General features: G+C 44.3%; 1 protein-coding gene across 1 annotated transcript in view; it reads right to left on the minus strand.

Annotated features, from left to right (window-relative positions):
- The window catches only part of GRK5 (G protein-coupled receptor kinase 5), a 157,395-nt gene that overhangs the window by 83,721 nt on the left and 57,548 nt on the right, over positions 1 to 16,126 (minus strand). Inside the window, exon 2 of the mRNA XM_048310974.1 lies at positions 11,162 to 11,257. Within this exon, the coding sequence (XP_048166931.1) occupies positions 11,162 to 11,257 (96 nt within the window). The remainder of the gene's footprint in view (positions 1 to 11,161; positions 11,258 to 16,126) is intronic.

Raw genomic sequence — 16,126 nt, forward strand, 5'->3', positions numbered from 1 at the left:
CTTATTGCTGCCTACCAAAAAGGGAAACCCTGGAAAACTGCCAGATCTGAGGACTTGTTAGGGAAATACGAGTTTGTTGATGGGAGGCAAAAAACAGATGAGGCAGAATTCCACATAATTCTGCCAGCTAAAGCATTGTTTTGACTTGCCTCAGTAGAAGGAAGCTATCAGCTAATTTACACGAAGCATAAAGGCTTTTGGGGAGATGTGATTTAGCATCATCAGCCTCCAGCAATGAGTGAGACAGAAGGCTAAAATCATAGAATCATAGAATAGTTTGGGTTGGAAGGGATCTTTAAAGGTCATCTAGTCCAACCCCCTGCAGTGAACACTGGGGTTTAGGAAAAAACTATAATCTGTCCTTGGGGATGCAGAAGGACAAGTTTTCTCATAGGATACGAACAAAGAGAAAATAAAGGAATATCCCACCTATGCTGTGAGTCACAGTGAGCACTAATAGAGCACTCCATAGATTTCAGAGTCTATAGGTGCTTTACCAGGAATTGGTTGTGGGTGATGGTTACTTTCCACGTACTTCAAGGGTGCTATTGAGAGAAAATCCTACCCCTTTTTTTGAACAGGGATGGCAGGTCTCCATCAGAGCTCCTTTAGGATTTGGAACAGAGGCCAGTGAGTGCCAGAAAACTTGCGAAAACCACATGGCTACAGGGTGGATCCATGTCTTCCCTGTCTCTGTGCTGGCCCTGTTGTAATCCCAGTCTGTGCTAGTGCACAGAGCCCTTTGCAGAGCACAGTGGGAGTAACCACAACCTTGTGTGACCTTTGCGTTGGCAGCTCCTCTGCCAAGTTTGAAACTTTGCATTGCCTCCTTTCACTCCTTAAGATCTCACCTAAACAAGCTGATTTTTAACTCACAAGAAAGGCCCCCGGCCCCTGAGGAGACTTTGAAATAGATTCTAAAAAAGCCGTGAGTCCCAGTCATAGGACTTGGGGCTGACCATGGCAAAGAACAGGGAGAAAAGGCTGTAATTCTCCCTCGCAGCTCTGACCACTGATTCATAGTCACACTGGCATAGACAATACTGACATAGACAGTATTTTTAGAAGTTGGTTGGGCTTTTTTTTTCCACAAAAGATAATGAGGTTATGGCGCCCCATGGACACCCACAGTCTCCTCGGCAGGGATGAAAGCAGCCTTAGAAGGAAAGAGTTTCTACCTTAGAGGAAGAAAGTCTCCATGGAGCTAAGGACAATCATGAGGTCCACTCCCAGCACTGGGGCTGCTTAACAGCTGCTCTTTTCATACTGGCTCTTCTCCTCCCACAAGCAGAACAAGCCTTGGGAATACTCCCACTAATGATACAAAGAGGATGTATCTTTCTTTACCTACATCTTTTCCCCCCAGCTCACCCACTCGCCTGTCCTCCATTCCCCATCCTCCTCAGGCACAGACTTGGGCACACAGAGGCCTCCAGGAGCTAACAGTGCTGTTGTTCCCACCCCAAGGACAGGTTTGTTCCCTCCCATGAGGGGCCCAGCCTGTCACCAGCACAGAGGTCTTTCCCAAAGACTTCCCACCTAGTTACTCATGGTCAGGCTTAGCAGGTTCAGCTGAAGAGATCTGAAAAGGAAATCTGAAAAGGATCTTGCTTGAAGCGGCACGGCTGCCAGTTGGCTTTGGCTGCTGGAGAGCCGATCAGCATAAACATGTCATACTTTGCTACATTAAATCAAATATTCCCTGGTATTCAGTAAGCTCCCCACCACACTTTTTTCTCCTTTGCATTATAGAGTCAGTATTGGACCTTTGAGGGGGTCCCTACTTCCCTTTTGGACCTCTCCTGAAGCTCAGTGTGCTGAAGTCACTGCTCATGAAACAAACTATACCCACTACAAATGGTCAAATGTGACGAACCTGGTGGTGCTCAAGTGCTGAACGCTGTTTGTTTGGACTGATCAGAATAGTTCTGAAGTGACTTACACCAAATTCTTCCTGTGCTTCATGTTTCTCCATAAGCCATGTTTACAAATGCCAAAAATATTTTGAACCAGGAGTTATGAAAGCCTGAAAGCACTTACTTATAGAGAGCTGTTTCAACATTGCAAATACTTGTATGTAGTTGAGCCAGGTCCTGTTGCTCATGAGAACAGCCTTCACCAATCTGTCAACACTGACCTAACTCGTCCAAGAGAGAGCTCAGAAAATCAGTGTGACGTGGAGAGACCTTCAAAGTGCCACTGTACAAACAGAAAGCTGGTGCAGGGCTGGAGGATGGTGAAATCTGGCAGGTACAAAGAAGTTTGTAACCATCTGCACAGATTACATTTTTGTGTGTCATTTAATACCACAGAGACTTCCCATCTTTTGAAATTAATCAATAATTGTTCTGGAAAGGTAAAACCCTTCACACTTTTCTTAATATAATAAATTGAATTGTAAGTTAAATGTCTTGGTCCATAACATATTTTTTAAGGATTATAGGAGTTCAGACTATTTGTTGAACCATTTTTGCACTGGCTTTACCCATGCCAGGACAACAGGGAGTTCTTAAACAAAATCAAGTATCAGTCTACCATCCTGCCCAAACTTGGGAGATATTTTCAAAGTTTGCATTATACTATCGTGCTCTATGATTTTGTTTCCCTTCCCCACATTGGACTTTCACTCATCCTTTCCATTAGTCCAGCTAAGAGACAGTAGTAGGGCAGAGAATATTTTATTTTACTTGTCTTAGAATTCCCTGGCATTAGTTTAGCATGGTAAAAATGTGATTAAGAAGTAAATAACACTGCTGGCACAACGAGGAGCTCTGTTCACAAATGGCCTCATAGCTCCTGCTTTGATCCTGCCGAGTGTGGCTTCTATTTTAATAGCAATATTTAGGAGAATTCATGGCCATGTCCTGATTTCTGACCTACAGAGTACAGAGAAATATTTCAAATTATCACCTCCAAGTGTTTTCAAAGCAGCACAGAGTGATCACCTGAAAAATAAATGGAATCTCTCAGCAACTTCAGGGATTTAGCCAAACCACTGAAAAATGAGGCTTGTAACATTCCACATGTGAATTCCCTCATGCTGTCTTGAAATCAGAATTAAAAGATAGGTGTGGGATTATCTTAAAAACACTCAACCTCTCTTTTCCTTGAAAGCCAGAAACCATGAGCACAAGGACAACAACGGGCCATATTTCCACTAGGGCACTTTCCCTGGAGCATGACTGTTCCCAGAAAAACCTAAAACAAAGCCCAGCCACAATCCCAGAGGCCTTTGTAGCAACCAGCAGAAGCCAAGTCAAAATAACACCTCCTCTACCAGCTACTCCAAACGAGTTCCTTTCCTCAAGAAGCATTAACTTTGTGTAATCCCATCCCTCCCTAAAAGTCTGAGGGTGTCCCCAAAGGTGAGGATTTCAGGCTGTTCACAGCATCCCTATAAAGTAGGTCTGGTAGATCTTTTCTCCCCCCTTCTCCCCGCTGCAGTTCCCCCCTTCCACTTTAAGAGGGCTCCTGTACAGTTTAATTTAAGGGAAACTTTCTCACTGACTCCAGCACAGCAGAGCAGAGCCAACCAAGCTTTGTCCTGCCACCACCTTCCCATCACTACCAGGAGCAAAGCTACAAGAGAGTCTGGCAGGGAGAAGAGCAAGGTTTTACCATAAATGTAGCCCTAGCTCTTATTCCCCATACCCAGCAAATGCTGAATTGGTTTTAAAATAAATTTCCTTAACAAGTAAGTACTACTATTTAACAGGACCCGTGAGCACTTCTATAGCATTTTACAAATCACTGCTTAAGTATTAATTAGACTTAATGACTCATATTACCTAATGAGATAATGAAAAACCCTGCAGCTCACAATACCTACTTCTATTTTCAGCAAAAGATGAAATGGATCTTGTAAAAGGATATATTCTCTTCTAATTCCCTTCCTGCATATCCCTGTAAAAACGTTGGAAAGTAATTCAAAGTGTGCAAGTCGTGGCAATTTTTTCCTTCTCAATTTGCAAAGGCTAATGCAGTCTTTGCCACAAAACACAAATACAGACATGTAGTGATAATATTTGTTCCTTAGGAGGCTTTCTATTGAAGGATGACTGGTGTGGGCTCACTTTTTGTTAAGGAAACGTGGATTTGCTGTCCGATCTTTATGGAGAATAGCAACGTCTTTCTTGCCTTCTTTCTGGGTTGCCCCTGCCAAGGTAATACTTAATGGATTAAGTCTTGTGAAATAAATTCTGTAAATAGAACGTGGACTGAGATCATTTCAACTCATTTCCCCTGCGTCCCCTTCCCGTCCTGGAAGCTGTCAAGCACAAGCAGCCTGGAAGCAGCCTGTTCTCCCAGTGTTAGTCTTGAGTCTCACTAGATGCATAAAACAGCTTGTTTTTCACATACTTTCTGTGATGGCATTAAAAGAAAATTGCAAGGAAAAGAAAAAAAAAAAACCAACCCTTCTCAATTCCACCCATAGCTATAAACTGGATACAGCTAATCTTGCAAGGGCACCAAACATTGCTCTGTTTGTCCACATTTGAGCACTAGAAACCTATGTTTATGATGGAATTACAGTTGAATTTGAAGGATTTTAAAGAAAGGAACTGAACCAACTGCGGGTTTGTAAACAAACAATACGGTTTTGACGTCAGCCATATCATTTCATGTGCTGGAACTGTTTCTATCATGTGGCCAGTTCCTGCCCCTGAAGAGTATCTAATTTAATTTAGATGTATTCACGATACAGGACAGGACGTCAAGTCCAAAAAACTACAGGGTAACTCTGCAGGAAGGTCTGTGCTGGAAAGATTGCATAAGCTGTACTTCGAAGGAGCAACAGAGACCTTTTGGCTTGAGGAAGAGAGGGGAAAGTTGTGTCCACTGCAGAAGAAGGAAAAAAGAAAGTGAGGGGAAGTGAAGTGCATAGTGTCAAGGGGAAGGACTTTCTTTCTCCTTTAGAAATGAATCAGTTTGAGGTATTTTTCTGCATTAATGCAATCCAAAAAAATCTGCATAACTTTTTCCAGAGCAATAAATCCTATCCACAGCTTTCAGCAGTCCTTCCAACTTTGTTTTCAGTTCTTCTTGGGTTCCTCTCTCTGCTCTTTCTGTACTGGCCTTGCAGACAACCACCATAGAAGATAATTCATCCCAGGAGATTTTCTGTTAGGTACCACTCCAGCATCCATGGCATCACCCACAACAAGCCCTCAGGTCCCGGTGACCCCGGGGGTGATGCAGAGCTCCTGCAGCAGCCCCACTCCCTCCCCTGAGCACCTGGGCTGCAAACAAACACCCAGGTGAGGGGCTGGCACTTGGGTGATGGGAGACAACAGCAAGGCATGCCTTCTCTGCTGCTGATAGTGACTGAAATGTGTCTTATGTTGCAGGTATCTAAGGGCACCAACGTGGGATAACTGCTTTTCATACAGGGCATGATTCTGACTGCTAAAAAAAAAAACCCCAACCTGGCATCAATTGATTTTAAAGGGACGCCCTGTGTGGTTAAAAAATCGTTTTGGAACCTACATGTTTACCAGCTTGGGCCTTAAATGATACGAATTTCTCTAGAAATATATCCCAATTAATAGTATAACAATGATACAGTACATTGTCATATTTATTTATTTAAATATTTTTACTAGACAGCATTTTCTACTCTACCAATTCCAGTTCCCCAGGTTTCCAGAAAACCCAGTTCCTTCCAGAAGTGGTGTAGAGCTCTCTGCTGGGTACTCAGCTCTGGCTGTACACACACACTCCCAACCAGCATCTTCCCAACACGGCTACCCTGATCCCTACACATCTGGAAGGAAAAGAGGAGTTAGTTCCCCTTGCGGTTGTTTCATGCCATGGAATCCCGACTGCTTGTTGAAAAACTATTTCCAATGAAAATGTAAGGGCTTTTTCCAAGGAAAGCGAATGCTTTCTACCAAAAAAATATTTCTCAAAAACTTAAGCTCTGGTTTTAGCCAAAAACATGAGACCAGCCTTAGGTGTAGGATTCAGACCAATACTACAAGACAATCACAGAAGTTATAACCAGCTGAGCTTGGTTATTTACAGTGGAAGGCAAGCTGCAATTCCTTCCTTTGATCTATTTGTTGGCTTCAGGATTACATTTCCCAACCATGCTTTTTAATCACTGTAAACACCAGAGGTGAAGAATTTGGTGGAGAGAAAATTGTCTGCTTCTTTGTGTTTTTGATCAGGCCAGGCTTTGATGCCTTCTCTTTCCCAGTTCCAGTGCCTGAGCTTCATATACGACACCACCACATGATCTCAGGCTCTGGGATCTGCACATGGAGTGTATTTCCTTGCCTCCGTCTCCATCCCCTGAGGGGATACAGCCCCAGGGGTGATGCCATTCCCAGTGAAGAGGGGCACGGTGCCGCACAGTTATCCCACAATGGACACTGACAGGCCATGTTGTCAGTCTCTCAGGGACAGCATCCCTCCTGAGCAAGCCTGGAAACTCACACTTCGCTTTTGCAAGACCCCTCACCCATGAGTTTCTCTCTGCAGTGCTGGAAAACCTCTGGAGTCAAGAAACCCGAGAAACAATCACTGGTGGGAATTCATGAAAGATGTGCCAGCACTGTGCAGCAGGGCAGGGATGTCCAAGCTACCTCTGAATGAGATAGCAGGGGTACAGCAGGAGGCTCTCTGCCACAGGATGGAGCTCAGTGCAGGCTGCAAAGCATTTCTAGGAAGATCCACAAATACTCAAGTGTCTGAATCCCATTGCACAGCCTGCACCACCAGTTGTGCCTCCAGGCAGATAAACTGCAAAGTGACTGAAAAAAAATCATGTAGGTGAAGGCCTTGATCATGTCTGAAAAAGTGCAATACCCAAGTGACTGAGTGGAGGAGAAAAGAGCCAGCTTTTGTAAAAAGTGAGCATGTGAACTCTGTGGCTTCAATTTTGTCCCACTTACTCTGTTCACCAACTCCACAAAGTGTTTCTCACACAGAAGCGTAATTTTAACAACACTGAAAAGAATGTGCCAGGATTGGAAGCTCAAGCTGCTTTTACCCTGGGTAAATGGGATGCAAATGCCATGTAAGAGGTTAAATGGCACAGGAAGGATTATTTTTATTTCTAAACCAAGAATGGCCAAATTGGTACTAACAGTGTTGATCTTTCTGACTGTGAAATCTCACAGAATAAAAATATTAAGAAGAGAAATCCTCGGAGTTCTCTTCTACCTGAGCATCATGCACAACCAGAAACTGCTTTACCACAGGAGTTAAAAGTTTTCTGCAATAATGCAACAAATCACTCTATGCAACAAACACAGACACATTCTGTGGCAGCTTCCCCACAAGGTTCAATCTATGGGGGGAAAAAAAAATCTTGATTTATTATATAGCATTTGGACAGTTGCAAATGAAAATTTGCCAAAGATCAGAATAATCAACTCTTTCACCCAGGCAGTTTTTTTATGCAAGAAAAAAGCACAGAATGGGTCTGAGCAAAATAAATAAAAATTCCACACTTTTAACCAACAGAACCTTTTGCGTCATTCAGAAATATTTGCAGACATCCAGAATCTTTTATCATCACAGACACTCTGGCCTTTAAAATTACAACTTTTTCTTTACTGATTTTTGTTTACTGATGGCCTTTAAACTGGTGGATATCTCTAACTTGTGGCATCTCTTCATGTCGAGTCAAATGCAGGAACTTTCAAAGCTGCTCCTTGCTATTTTTTTCTCTTCCCTTGAAACATCTCTCTTTTGCTAAGCTGTCATCTGTTTTAAAGATAGCAGAACCCCATCTACAGCAGCATCCATCACATGAGTCATGGTAACTATGCCTCAAACATCAGTTTTTATCGATTGACTGGGCCTCTGGTGCCAATATGGAAATCTTCCAACCTGGAAAGGGCCGGCTGTTTTAATACAATTAAATACAGCCAGGAAGAGGGCTGCAAATGGAAACATGCATTAGCCATTCATAGCATACAAGCCTCTCTCAGAGCCCAGCAAAGTGCAGCATCCCTGCTTCCCTTGCTTATTTAATTAGCACACAATGAAGGCCACTGAATTTCCCTGCAAAAGGTGTTGCGTACTTTGGACAAAAAAGAAAGGAGAAAAGAAGTTGCTTTTAAGTCCAGTCCAACAAAATAGCTCCTTGGCTAAATGGCACTTTTAATAAAGATGTTTCCAGAGTTTGTTTATTTATCAAAAAGCAGTGTTTCTCTCGGGTGTTTTGAATTTTATTTCTGTGCACAAGAAGGAGGGGAAAAAAGGGCTTTACTAAGCAAGTCTTTCAGTGAGACACCAGATGATGGATAGTCAAACACAGAGTCTCCTGTAAACACAGAGGTAACCAAAAGGTATGAACTGACTCATAATTGTGTCAACACAGGTCGCAGCCCCTTGGTTTATTTCAGCCTTCCTGTTTTTCACAGATTTCTTTTCACACTACACTATTTTTTTTAAGACACAGACTCTTTTCAGTACATCTTAGCGGGGTGCAAAAGCACACACGTTTTTACACCAAAATGTGGGCATCTATACACACATGTAGGCTGTGCTGCCACAATTACAACAGCAGCATTTTCCATCCATAGCTTATGGCTGCATTAAACTAAGCTGTGCAGTCCAGGACTGCTCTAAATCAAAAAGTCCATCCCATTCCTGCCTCCAGCCTTTCCCCAGAGGCTGTTGAGAAGCATCCAGAAAAGAGGAATACAACAAAACCTCAACAGCCTAGTGCTCCAGTTCATCCAACCCTCTAAGACTCGCAGCGATTTTTTTTTTAACCAAAGTGGCAAGACTCTGTCTGATGGAAAATGCTGGGAGGAGGACAGGCAGCAGAGAGGTCTGTGATGAGCAGAACCTGCCTGTAGTTGTCTTGCTCTCTAAACAAATTGAATTATGCTGTAGCCTTTTCCTTGTATAAAGTTTAGAACCATGGTTTGGGTTGGAAGGTTGGAAAGGCCATCCAGTTCCAATCCCCCTGCCATGGGCAGGGACCTTCCACTAAAAGCCCCATCCAACCTGGCCTTGGAGGAAAAAGCCTTCCTGGGCTCTCTATTTCATTACTAGCACTGACTAGAAGGTTAAGAAATTGTTAGGGGAGGGATTGATGTGCAGACACTGCAAGACATTGAATCACCTGCAAGTCCCAGAGCAGCTGAAGGGCCAAGAAAGATGTTTCAGTACATTCCCTGTACCTGTGGAGACACTTGTTCTCTGAAATCCTGAGATCCTTTTAAAGGACTTGCAGAAAATAACAAATGAAGAAGGGTTAAAGCCAGGGAAGTTGTTGTGCCTCAGCAGAGGCAGTAAAAGAAGCAATTTAAGGCCAGACTGCAGTGATCAGTACTTGTTCCTGGGTGTCCATGGAGCACAGAGCCCAGTGCAAGGGATCTGCAGTGGATCTATCCTGAGCACCTTGGATCAACCATACACACGAAAACAACTTAATGCTACAGACCCACCCATCCAAGATGTGTCAGACACCCTGTATGAGCAAGGAGACGTTTGGACAACTGTTTGTCTGGGATGTTTCAACTTCAGGTATTTACTGAAAATGGTAGAGCCAGCAAGGACAGGAGACCTTACTCAGGCTGAGCAGTGCCTCATTCCTTGTGTAATCACTTCCAGCTCAGTGGGAAAGCGACAAAAATCAGAGTCACAGAACCAGAATTTGGACCTTACTTCCCACTGTGGAAAAGGCAGTTGCTAAAATTCCCAGTTAACAGGTAATCACTGTACTGACTGAAACCAAATCCACCCAGAGATCCCACAATGGCCCTTGCCTGGTTACATCACCAAATCATTCACCAAAAAAAAAGAGAAACAAATTACATTAGGATGAAGCTCACACACACACACACACACACACACACACACAAAAGCCAGAAATAGCATTTCAGAAGCAGAAATAATTGGCAGAAAATTTTTTAAGACTACTCATTTTAGGATAGCACACCTTTGTAAAGAGAGAGCATTTAATCTGGAGCCATTTTCCCCTTAAGAAACCAAGGCTGACAGAACAATGGGGAGAATTCCCTTCAGAAATTACAATATATTAAGTCAGATTTGCTTCCAGCAGGTTCTGTACCTTCAGAAATTGGTCAGGCTTTGTATGTTTGTCAACTGGGAAAAACCTATGCTCTGTTCTCCTGCCTTCCCTCTTTTCTTTACCACCTTTTAGCTCTACAACAGAAGGTGAGAGAAGAAAATTTTACTGAAGGAGACCATGAAAAGAGTTTCAAAACATTCCACATATTTTCTCTGCATAAACATGCTGTGGATTTCTAATGTAAATAGTGCCAGGGCACTGTCACTCAGACCTCAGGAGTTCACCCCAGTTAGACAAATTATGCTGCCTGTTATCTCAGTTGTTACAGATTCTTGCCTTTCATTCATTCCTTGCCAGTGGCTGGATTTTATGTGTAGAAGAGAAGAGGAGCCTCAAATGCTGAAGTTAACCTCTTGTGGTGAAACCAGTAATCCTGGGCTTTCCAGTGAAGAATGCAGAAGGAGATAGCTGCTAGCCCTGTCTGCCAAGGCAGCAGTCAAAAGAATGCTGAAATTTGGCACATATGAGCAGGAGAAATGCAGTGCTACAGAAATTTTACATGTCCTGTAAAAAACCTGTGTTAAAGCAGTGTTGTGGCTGTGAAAAGAGGATGTTGCTGCTGAGCAAACCTGCCTGGCAGAAGCAGTGGCTGCTGCTTCACACATCATCTCCAGACTATAATTAATGCTAACCTTCAACTACAGTCAGCAAGTCTCATTTCCTCCCAGATAAGGTGATACTTATTAGAAGGGAATACAGGATGTGATGAGGGGATTCATTTCTGAACATGTTTTTACAGCCAGGACCAGTGTGGCTGGTGAGACTGAGTGAAAGCCCCTGTCCTACATGCCAGGTATTGCCCAGATGTGAAACCCCTTTGGGTCCTGGAGCCTGTGTATGGAAAACAAAGGGCCTGGATGCTGCCAGCCCCAAGCCCTGCCTTGCAAGTGCATCATTCCAGTCTCTCCTTCCTGGTCCACAGCCCCTTTTAGGAACAGAAAACGCTGAGTTTCCCTGGCAGCACCATGGGAGGAATGTGCATTGCATGCCCACCTGTAAACTGATTCCCTGTAATGATGAGTGCCTTTAAGGCCATTCTAATGAGCCAGTTCTGATGGAATGTTTTATTTGTGCAATACTTCCAAAGAAGGGAAAAGCTCTTACCTATTGTTCTTCGGAGATCTTCACACTGGCTAATGTGAGGGAATTTCAGGATTTCCTTCCACTTTTTGCTTTTGCCTTTGCGTTTCCCTCCACCCCCTGCAGAGAGAGAAATACCAGGATTAGATTGCTTTGGGGGCATAGTACCACAGTTCCACCTAGAGTTTACCTGCCCAGTCACAGTTCTTATGGATACCATTAATAATTAAAGCTGATATATTGTGGGTGATGCACAGGTAGATCCGTGGAAGTGCTCAATGAAAGCCTGGATGGGGCCCTGAGAAACCTGGTCTAGCAAAAGATATCCCTGCCCATGGCAGGGGGGCTGCAACTAGATGACCTTTAAGGTCCCTTCCAAGCCAAACCATTTTATGACTACATGATACCGATCAAATCTGAGCTTGTTTGGGCTTAGAACAGACCAAGGAGGTGGCATCTGGCAGAAGATCAGCTCACTAAAAGTCGGGAGTCCAGGCTTGTGGTCCACCAGGTCCAGTTTAGATGACAGCATCGCCTCTGCCCCAACCAAGAGTCATTTCACACAAACCAAACAATCTCGTAAAATTAGAGCTCACACCTTTTCAACACAGATATCCACCCCCATTCTGGTTTTGGGACAAGCCCTGATTCTATCCTAAAGGAAGTGCTGAAAACTAAAGATCAAAATCCAGTTCCTGCCATTCCCTCCCACCCCTCGCATTAGGGATCCTGCCGACGCGGCACTACTGCTGCTGTTACACACTCTGGTCACTGCTGCTTCCACAGGAGAACTGTGGGAGAAAAAGAACAGCTTCATGAGGAAAAAATCTCTTATTGGTTCTTTCTTCTGTTCTGCTTGGAGAGGCTGCGCAGTCAGCGGAGGAGGAGTATCCCCCTGGACATGACAACCCACATGCAGACCGGGATTCTCCGAGTCGCTGTATTTATTGCAATTCAGTCTCTGCACACAAAATCTGATTCACTTGAGTCTATTTTACATGCACTGGCACGCTGAGTGACTAATTCAGAGCTGAGTTAATTCTGTAGAGGGGTTGGTAGAGTCACAGTTGCAGACTGAGAGTGTGTTGGGTCCTTCACGACAGCGCAGGCTAAATTAGGAGAGCACTGACTCAAAAGGTAGCAGACCACCAGAGAGAAAACAGGAGCCTCAGAAAAAAATTACAAGTATTACTCTCTGTGGGGCATTTCTGATCACACGGTGTCACCTTTGGCACAGGAGTGCTTCTTTAGCATCTCATCTTTTATTCCTTTGCTTTTGGTGGCCAATGGTTTTTCCATCACAGAGTCTTGAATTATTTTAAACTTCTTATTGACAGGAACTGATTGTATTTTTACAGTATGCAATGTAGAGCAGAGATATCTGCACTGGCCATACATGTTTGGACTATCAGGAGTACAGCCCTGCTATCCTTTCCAGGAATTAGACTGCAGGAAAGCATGGAGAGCTGTGACTGCCTCCCCACCACACAGTATTTTGCAACACAGACGTACCCCTTATGTCTGTAATGAGTTCTGCTTCAACCTCTTGTCTTCAGTGCATCCCAACCACTGCTGCTGAAGTCATTTCCTTTCCCATCCCTCTGCCCATAGCATCAGAGAGCCTGTCTTGCTCTCTTGGTCTTGCATGCTGAGGGCCTTAAGTAGGCTGCAAGGTGCTGGGAAGCATTTTGTGGGCTGGTGAGAGCACTGTGATCATCTGTTCACCAACTCCTGAGCACATCTGTTCACAGATGGCTCTGCTCTGGCTGCTAGTGGCCACAGAAGTTGGGTTCAGCAGCCCTAAGGGTCTTCACTGGCTTTTATGTCCCCAAAAGCCCAGTCCTGCAATCCTGCACAGTGGCTCCTGCATGCCAGGCTGCCACCTCCACTTGGTCCTCTTTTCCTTCTCTTCCAGGGGCATTTTCCTTCAATGCTCCTGCCCTTATGCCTCATCACACTGTACTACACTTCTCTCCCTGCACCCTCCCTTCGCATACTCCTCTGGGAAAGTGATCCTTCCAACCAGGAATTCCTGCTTCCTTCTCTCTTCCAATCATTCTCTACAGCTGCATTTTCTTCTCTGAACCATTTCTTCCCTGAACTTTTCTTCTCTGTGTGTTTTCCCTCACACTCATTTATCTTAGAATCACAGAATCCTACAATATGCTGAGCTGGAAAGGACCCATCAAGATCATCCAGGAGTCCAGCTCCTGGCCCTGCACAGGACACCCCAAGAAACACACCTGTGCTGGAGAGTGCTGTCCAAATGCTTTTTGAACTCAGACACATTTGGTGCTGTGACCCCTTCCCTTGGGAGGCTGTTCCAGTGCTCAACCACCCTCTGGGTGAAAAACCTTTTCCTGATACCCAACATAAACCTCCATGTGCCCCTCATTTCTGGCTGCTGCCACTGCAGAGACCCACTCTGTGCTTACCAAGGGTCAGACAGAGGTACTGCTTAGGGCAGGCAGGAGCTCTCTGCTCAAGGGATGTGCAGCTGCCTGGGCAGCAGTGCCTGCTCCAACAGTATTTCCAAACACTTCTGAACAGAGGCTGCAGCAGGGATAAGCCAGATGAAACCATCCTTTAGGATGCATCTGCTCAACACTGGTACATCTTCACCCACTGAAGGTCTACCCTCTAGGCACAAGCACTAGTGATTCCAGAGCACACCTGCTTCTCCAGCCATCTTTACAGAAGTCCTGCCAAAAAGGCTGCATCTTCAGCAGCGTCAAGCAGTGCAGAATGTTGCAAAATAGCCCTTTGCGGTAAGTGACAGCTCTGAGATTTGTGCAGAGGTGATATGATTCTGCTAAGCTAGGCCAGAACATTTTTAAAATCCATTCAGTGTAAAATATATATTGATGTATTTACATTGGATGATGTATTTCTGACATTAAATTTCCATCAAAACTGGGGAAGGGCTCTGCGGCCCCCCGTTAAAGCCGTGATCAATACAGCCAGCATGTTCTCTCCTCTTTTGTGGCTATCCTCCAAAAATAAGCAGCCTTGTCTGATGAATCATTTGCTCTTAGCTGAGCGTGAAGTAGCGTTACTGCTTTGCTTGTGACGTCTTTATGTTAAAGATTCTGATCAAGTGCTTTAATCGACCTGACCTTTCCACTCTCAGCTTTTCTTGTGGAGCCAGCAGTGTTTGCTGGCTCCAAACGTTAATTCTGGGGGGGTTTGAAGGACATAATGCAGTGAGACAGCTGAGGCAGAGTAAATTGTCTAGCGGAGCTAAAAGCTAAAAGGGGAGGTTTCTCTGAATAGGTCATGGTGCAGGTTGCACAGGGAAGCTTTTCACACGTTGCTGTGATTGCTGCCTTTGCACCGTCTACTCCGTGCAGGAGGATTTGCATTCTTCAAGGCAGCTTCTCAGGGCAGGACTTGACAGGTGTGCCAGGTTTTAAATGTAAATTCCATCCTGTGGTGTCGGAGGGTCTGACTGCTTTAAAATTTTGCTTTGCTGCTGACGACAAAAGGTGAGCTGCCAGAACAGCATGAAGCTCAGCCCCGCTTCCTTGTGTGCACTCAGCAACTCAGCATTTGCAAACTGAGGGTTGGAGCTAATTCTCTAACACGTCAACCAGTCCTGCAGGAAACAAAAGGCATTTGCTCTACATCTTACCTACTGAAAAATACATGGCATTTATCACATCATCTTGTGATGCCACATGGCAAATCTAGCTCTGATCTCTGCCTGCAAGGAGAGAGACATAACCAGAGGTGCACATGTAAAACATCTGCCAGCAGGAGCTACCCTTAGCCTAAAGTGCCCACCTTTTTTTCCCTTCCATTATTCAGCATATAGTTACTCTCCTAACATCAAGAGGAGACAAGAAAATATTACTAAGCCAGTGAGATATTAAGTGGCTTGTCCAAAATTACATGAGAAATCAGAGGACAGAGCTGAAGATGAAGCTGAAGAAGCCAAGGCTTTGAGCCTGTTAATTCTGCTAAAGACAGCATCAAGCCATGCTCCTGCTCAGATGAGTGAAGATTATTCACAACACAGAGTAAAACATATTGCTGGATGAATTTATTCCAGCACCATGCCTGTAGCATATTCCATTTGTGCCTCATGCCACTGTGCAAGGTGGATTTTAAGGATGGATAAGCTGGCTTCCTACTGCTGCTCTGTTCTTGCCCAAGTCGATAAGCCAGCAGTACACCCCATGCTGCCAGGCCTGGCTAATCCAAGACAGCCAAATATTCCATTCAGCTGTATTAACTGCAATCTGGTTAATCCACAGATCACTGGAGGATGATTACAGCTTCTATCTTCCATTTCACAACAGTACCTGGGTTATCACCCAAGGCCTTCCCAACAACAGCACAGAGCTCTGTACCCTCAGAATGCAAGGCCTTGATTATACAGTGAAAGCAGTGAAACAAACTCCAAAAATATTAGAAGTCAAAAAAAACATGGTTAGTGTCCTATTTCCACTCAAAAGATGTTTACGTTTCTTCTCCTCTTCCTCTTGCCACCCCTTCTTTACTCTGCCCCATGGAGGTGTTTGAAGCTCTGTGTTATATATGGAATTGCCATATTAGAGTAAGGTCTGGCCAGTACGGGATGGACTGCAGACAGCTTCAGAGGAAGATCTTGGAAAGCTGTTTCTGAAGTATTTGGAAAACATTAAATTTGTTCCAAATTCTGTTAATTGGATATGGCTACCAAAACATGGAGGTGTATTGCTTCCAAGCAATTTCTTTTTCTTTTTTAGCATCTATGCAACTTAGATGCAGGCTGTTCTTATGATCCTGGCAAACGCCCTGAACTGTTGAATGCCCTCATGTCTCATGTGGGTGTGAATACCAACGGTTAACTGTGTATTTGTGAAGGAAAAGAATACTAATTTTAATCTTGTTCTCCTAGAGTGCCTCATCCTAATGAGACAGCATGAACAAAACTTACCAGCCCATCATTTTCCCCTAGGATTTTTCATGTCTAATACATCCAGCCTCTAAGGCAAACAGTTTCAC

The sequence above is a fragment of the Corvus hawaiiensis genome, chromosome 8 (assembly GCF_020740725.1).
Source record: "Corvus hawaiiensis isolate bCorHaw1 chromosome 8, bCorHaw1.pri.cur, whole genome shotgun sequence".
NCBI classification, from domain to species: Eukaryota; Metazoa; Chordata; class Aves; order Passeriformes; family Corvidae; genus Corvus; species Corvus hawaiiensis.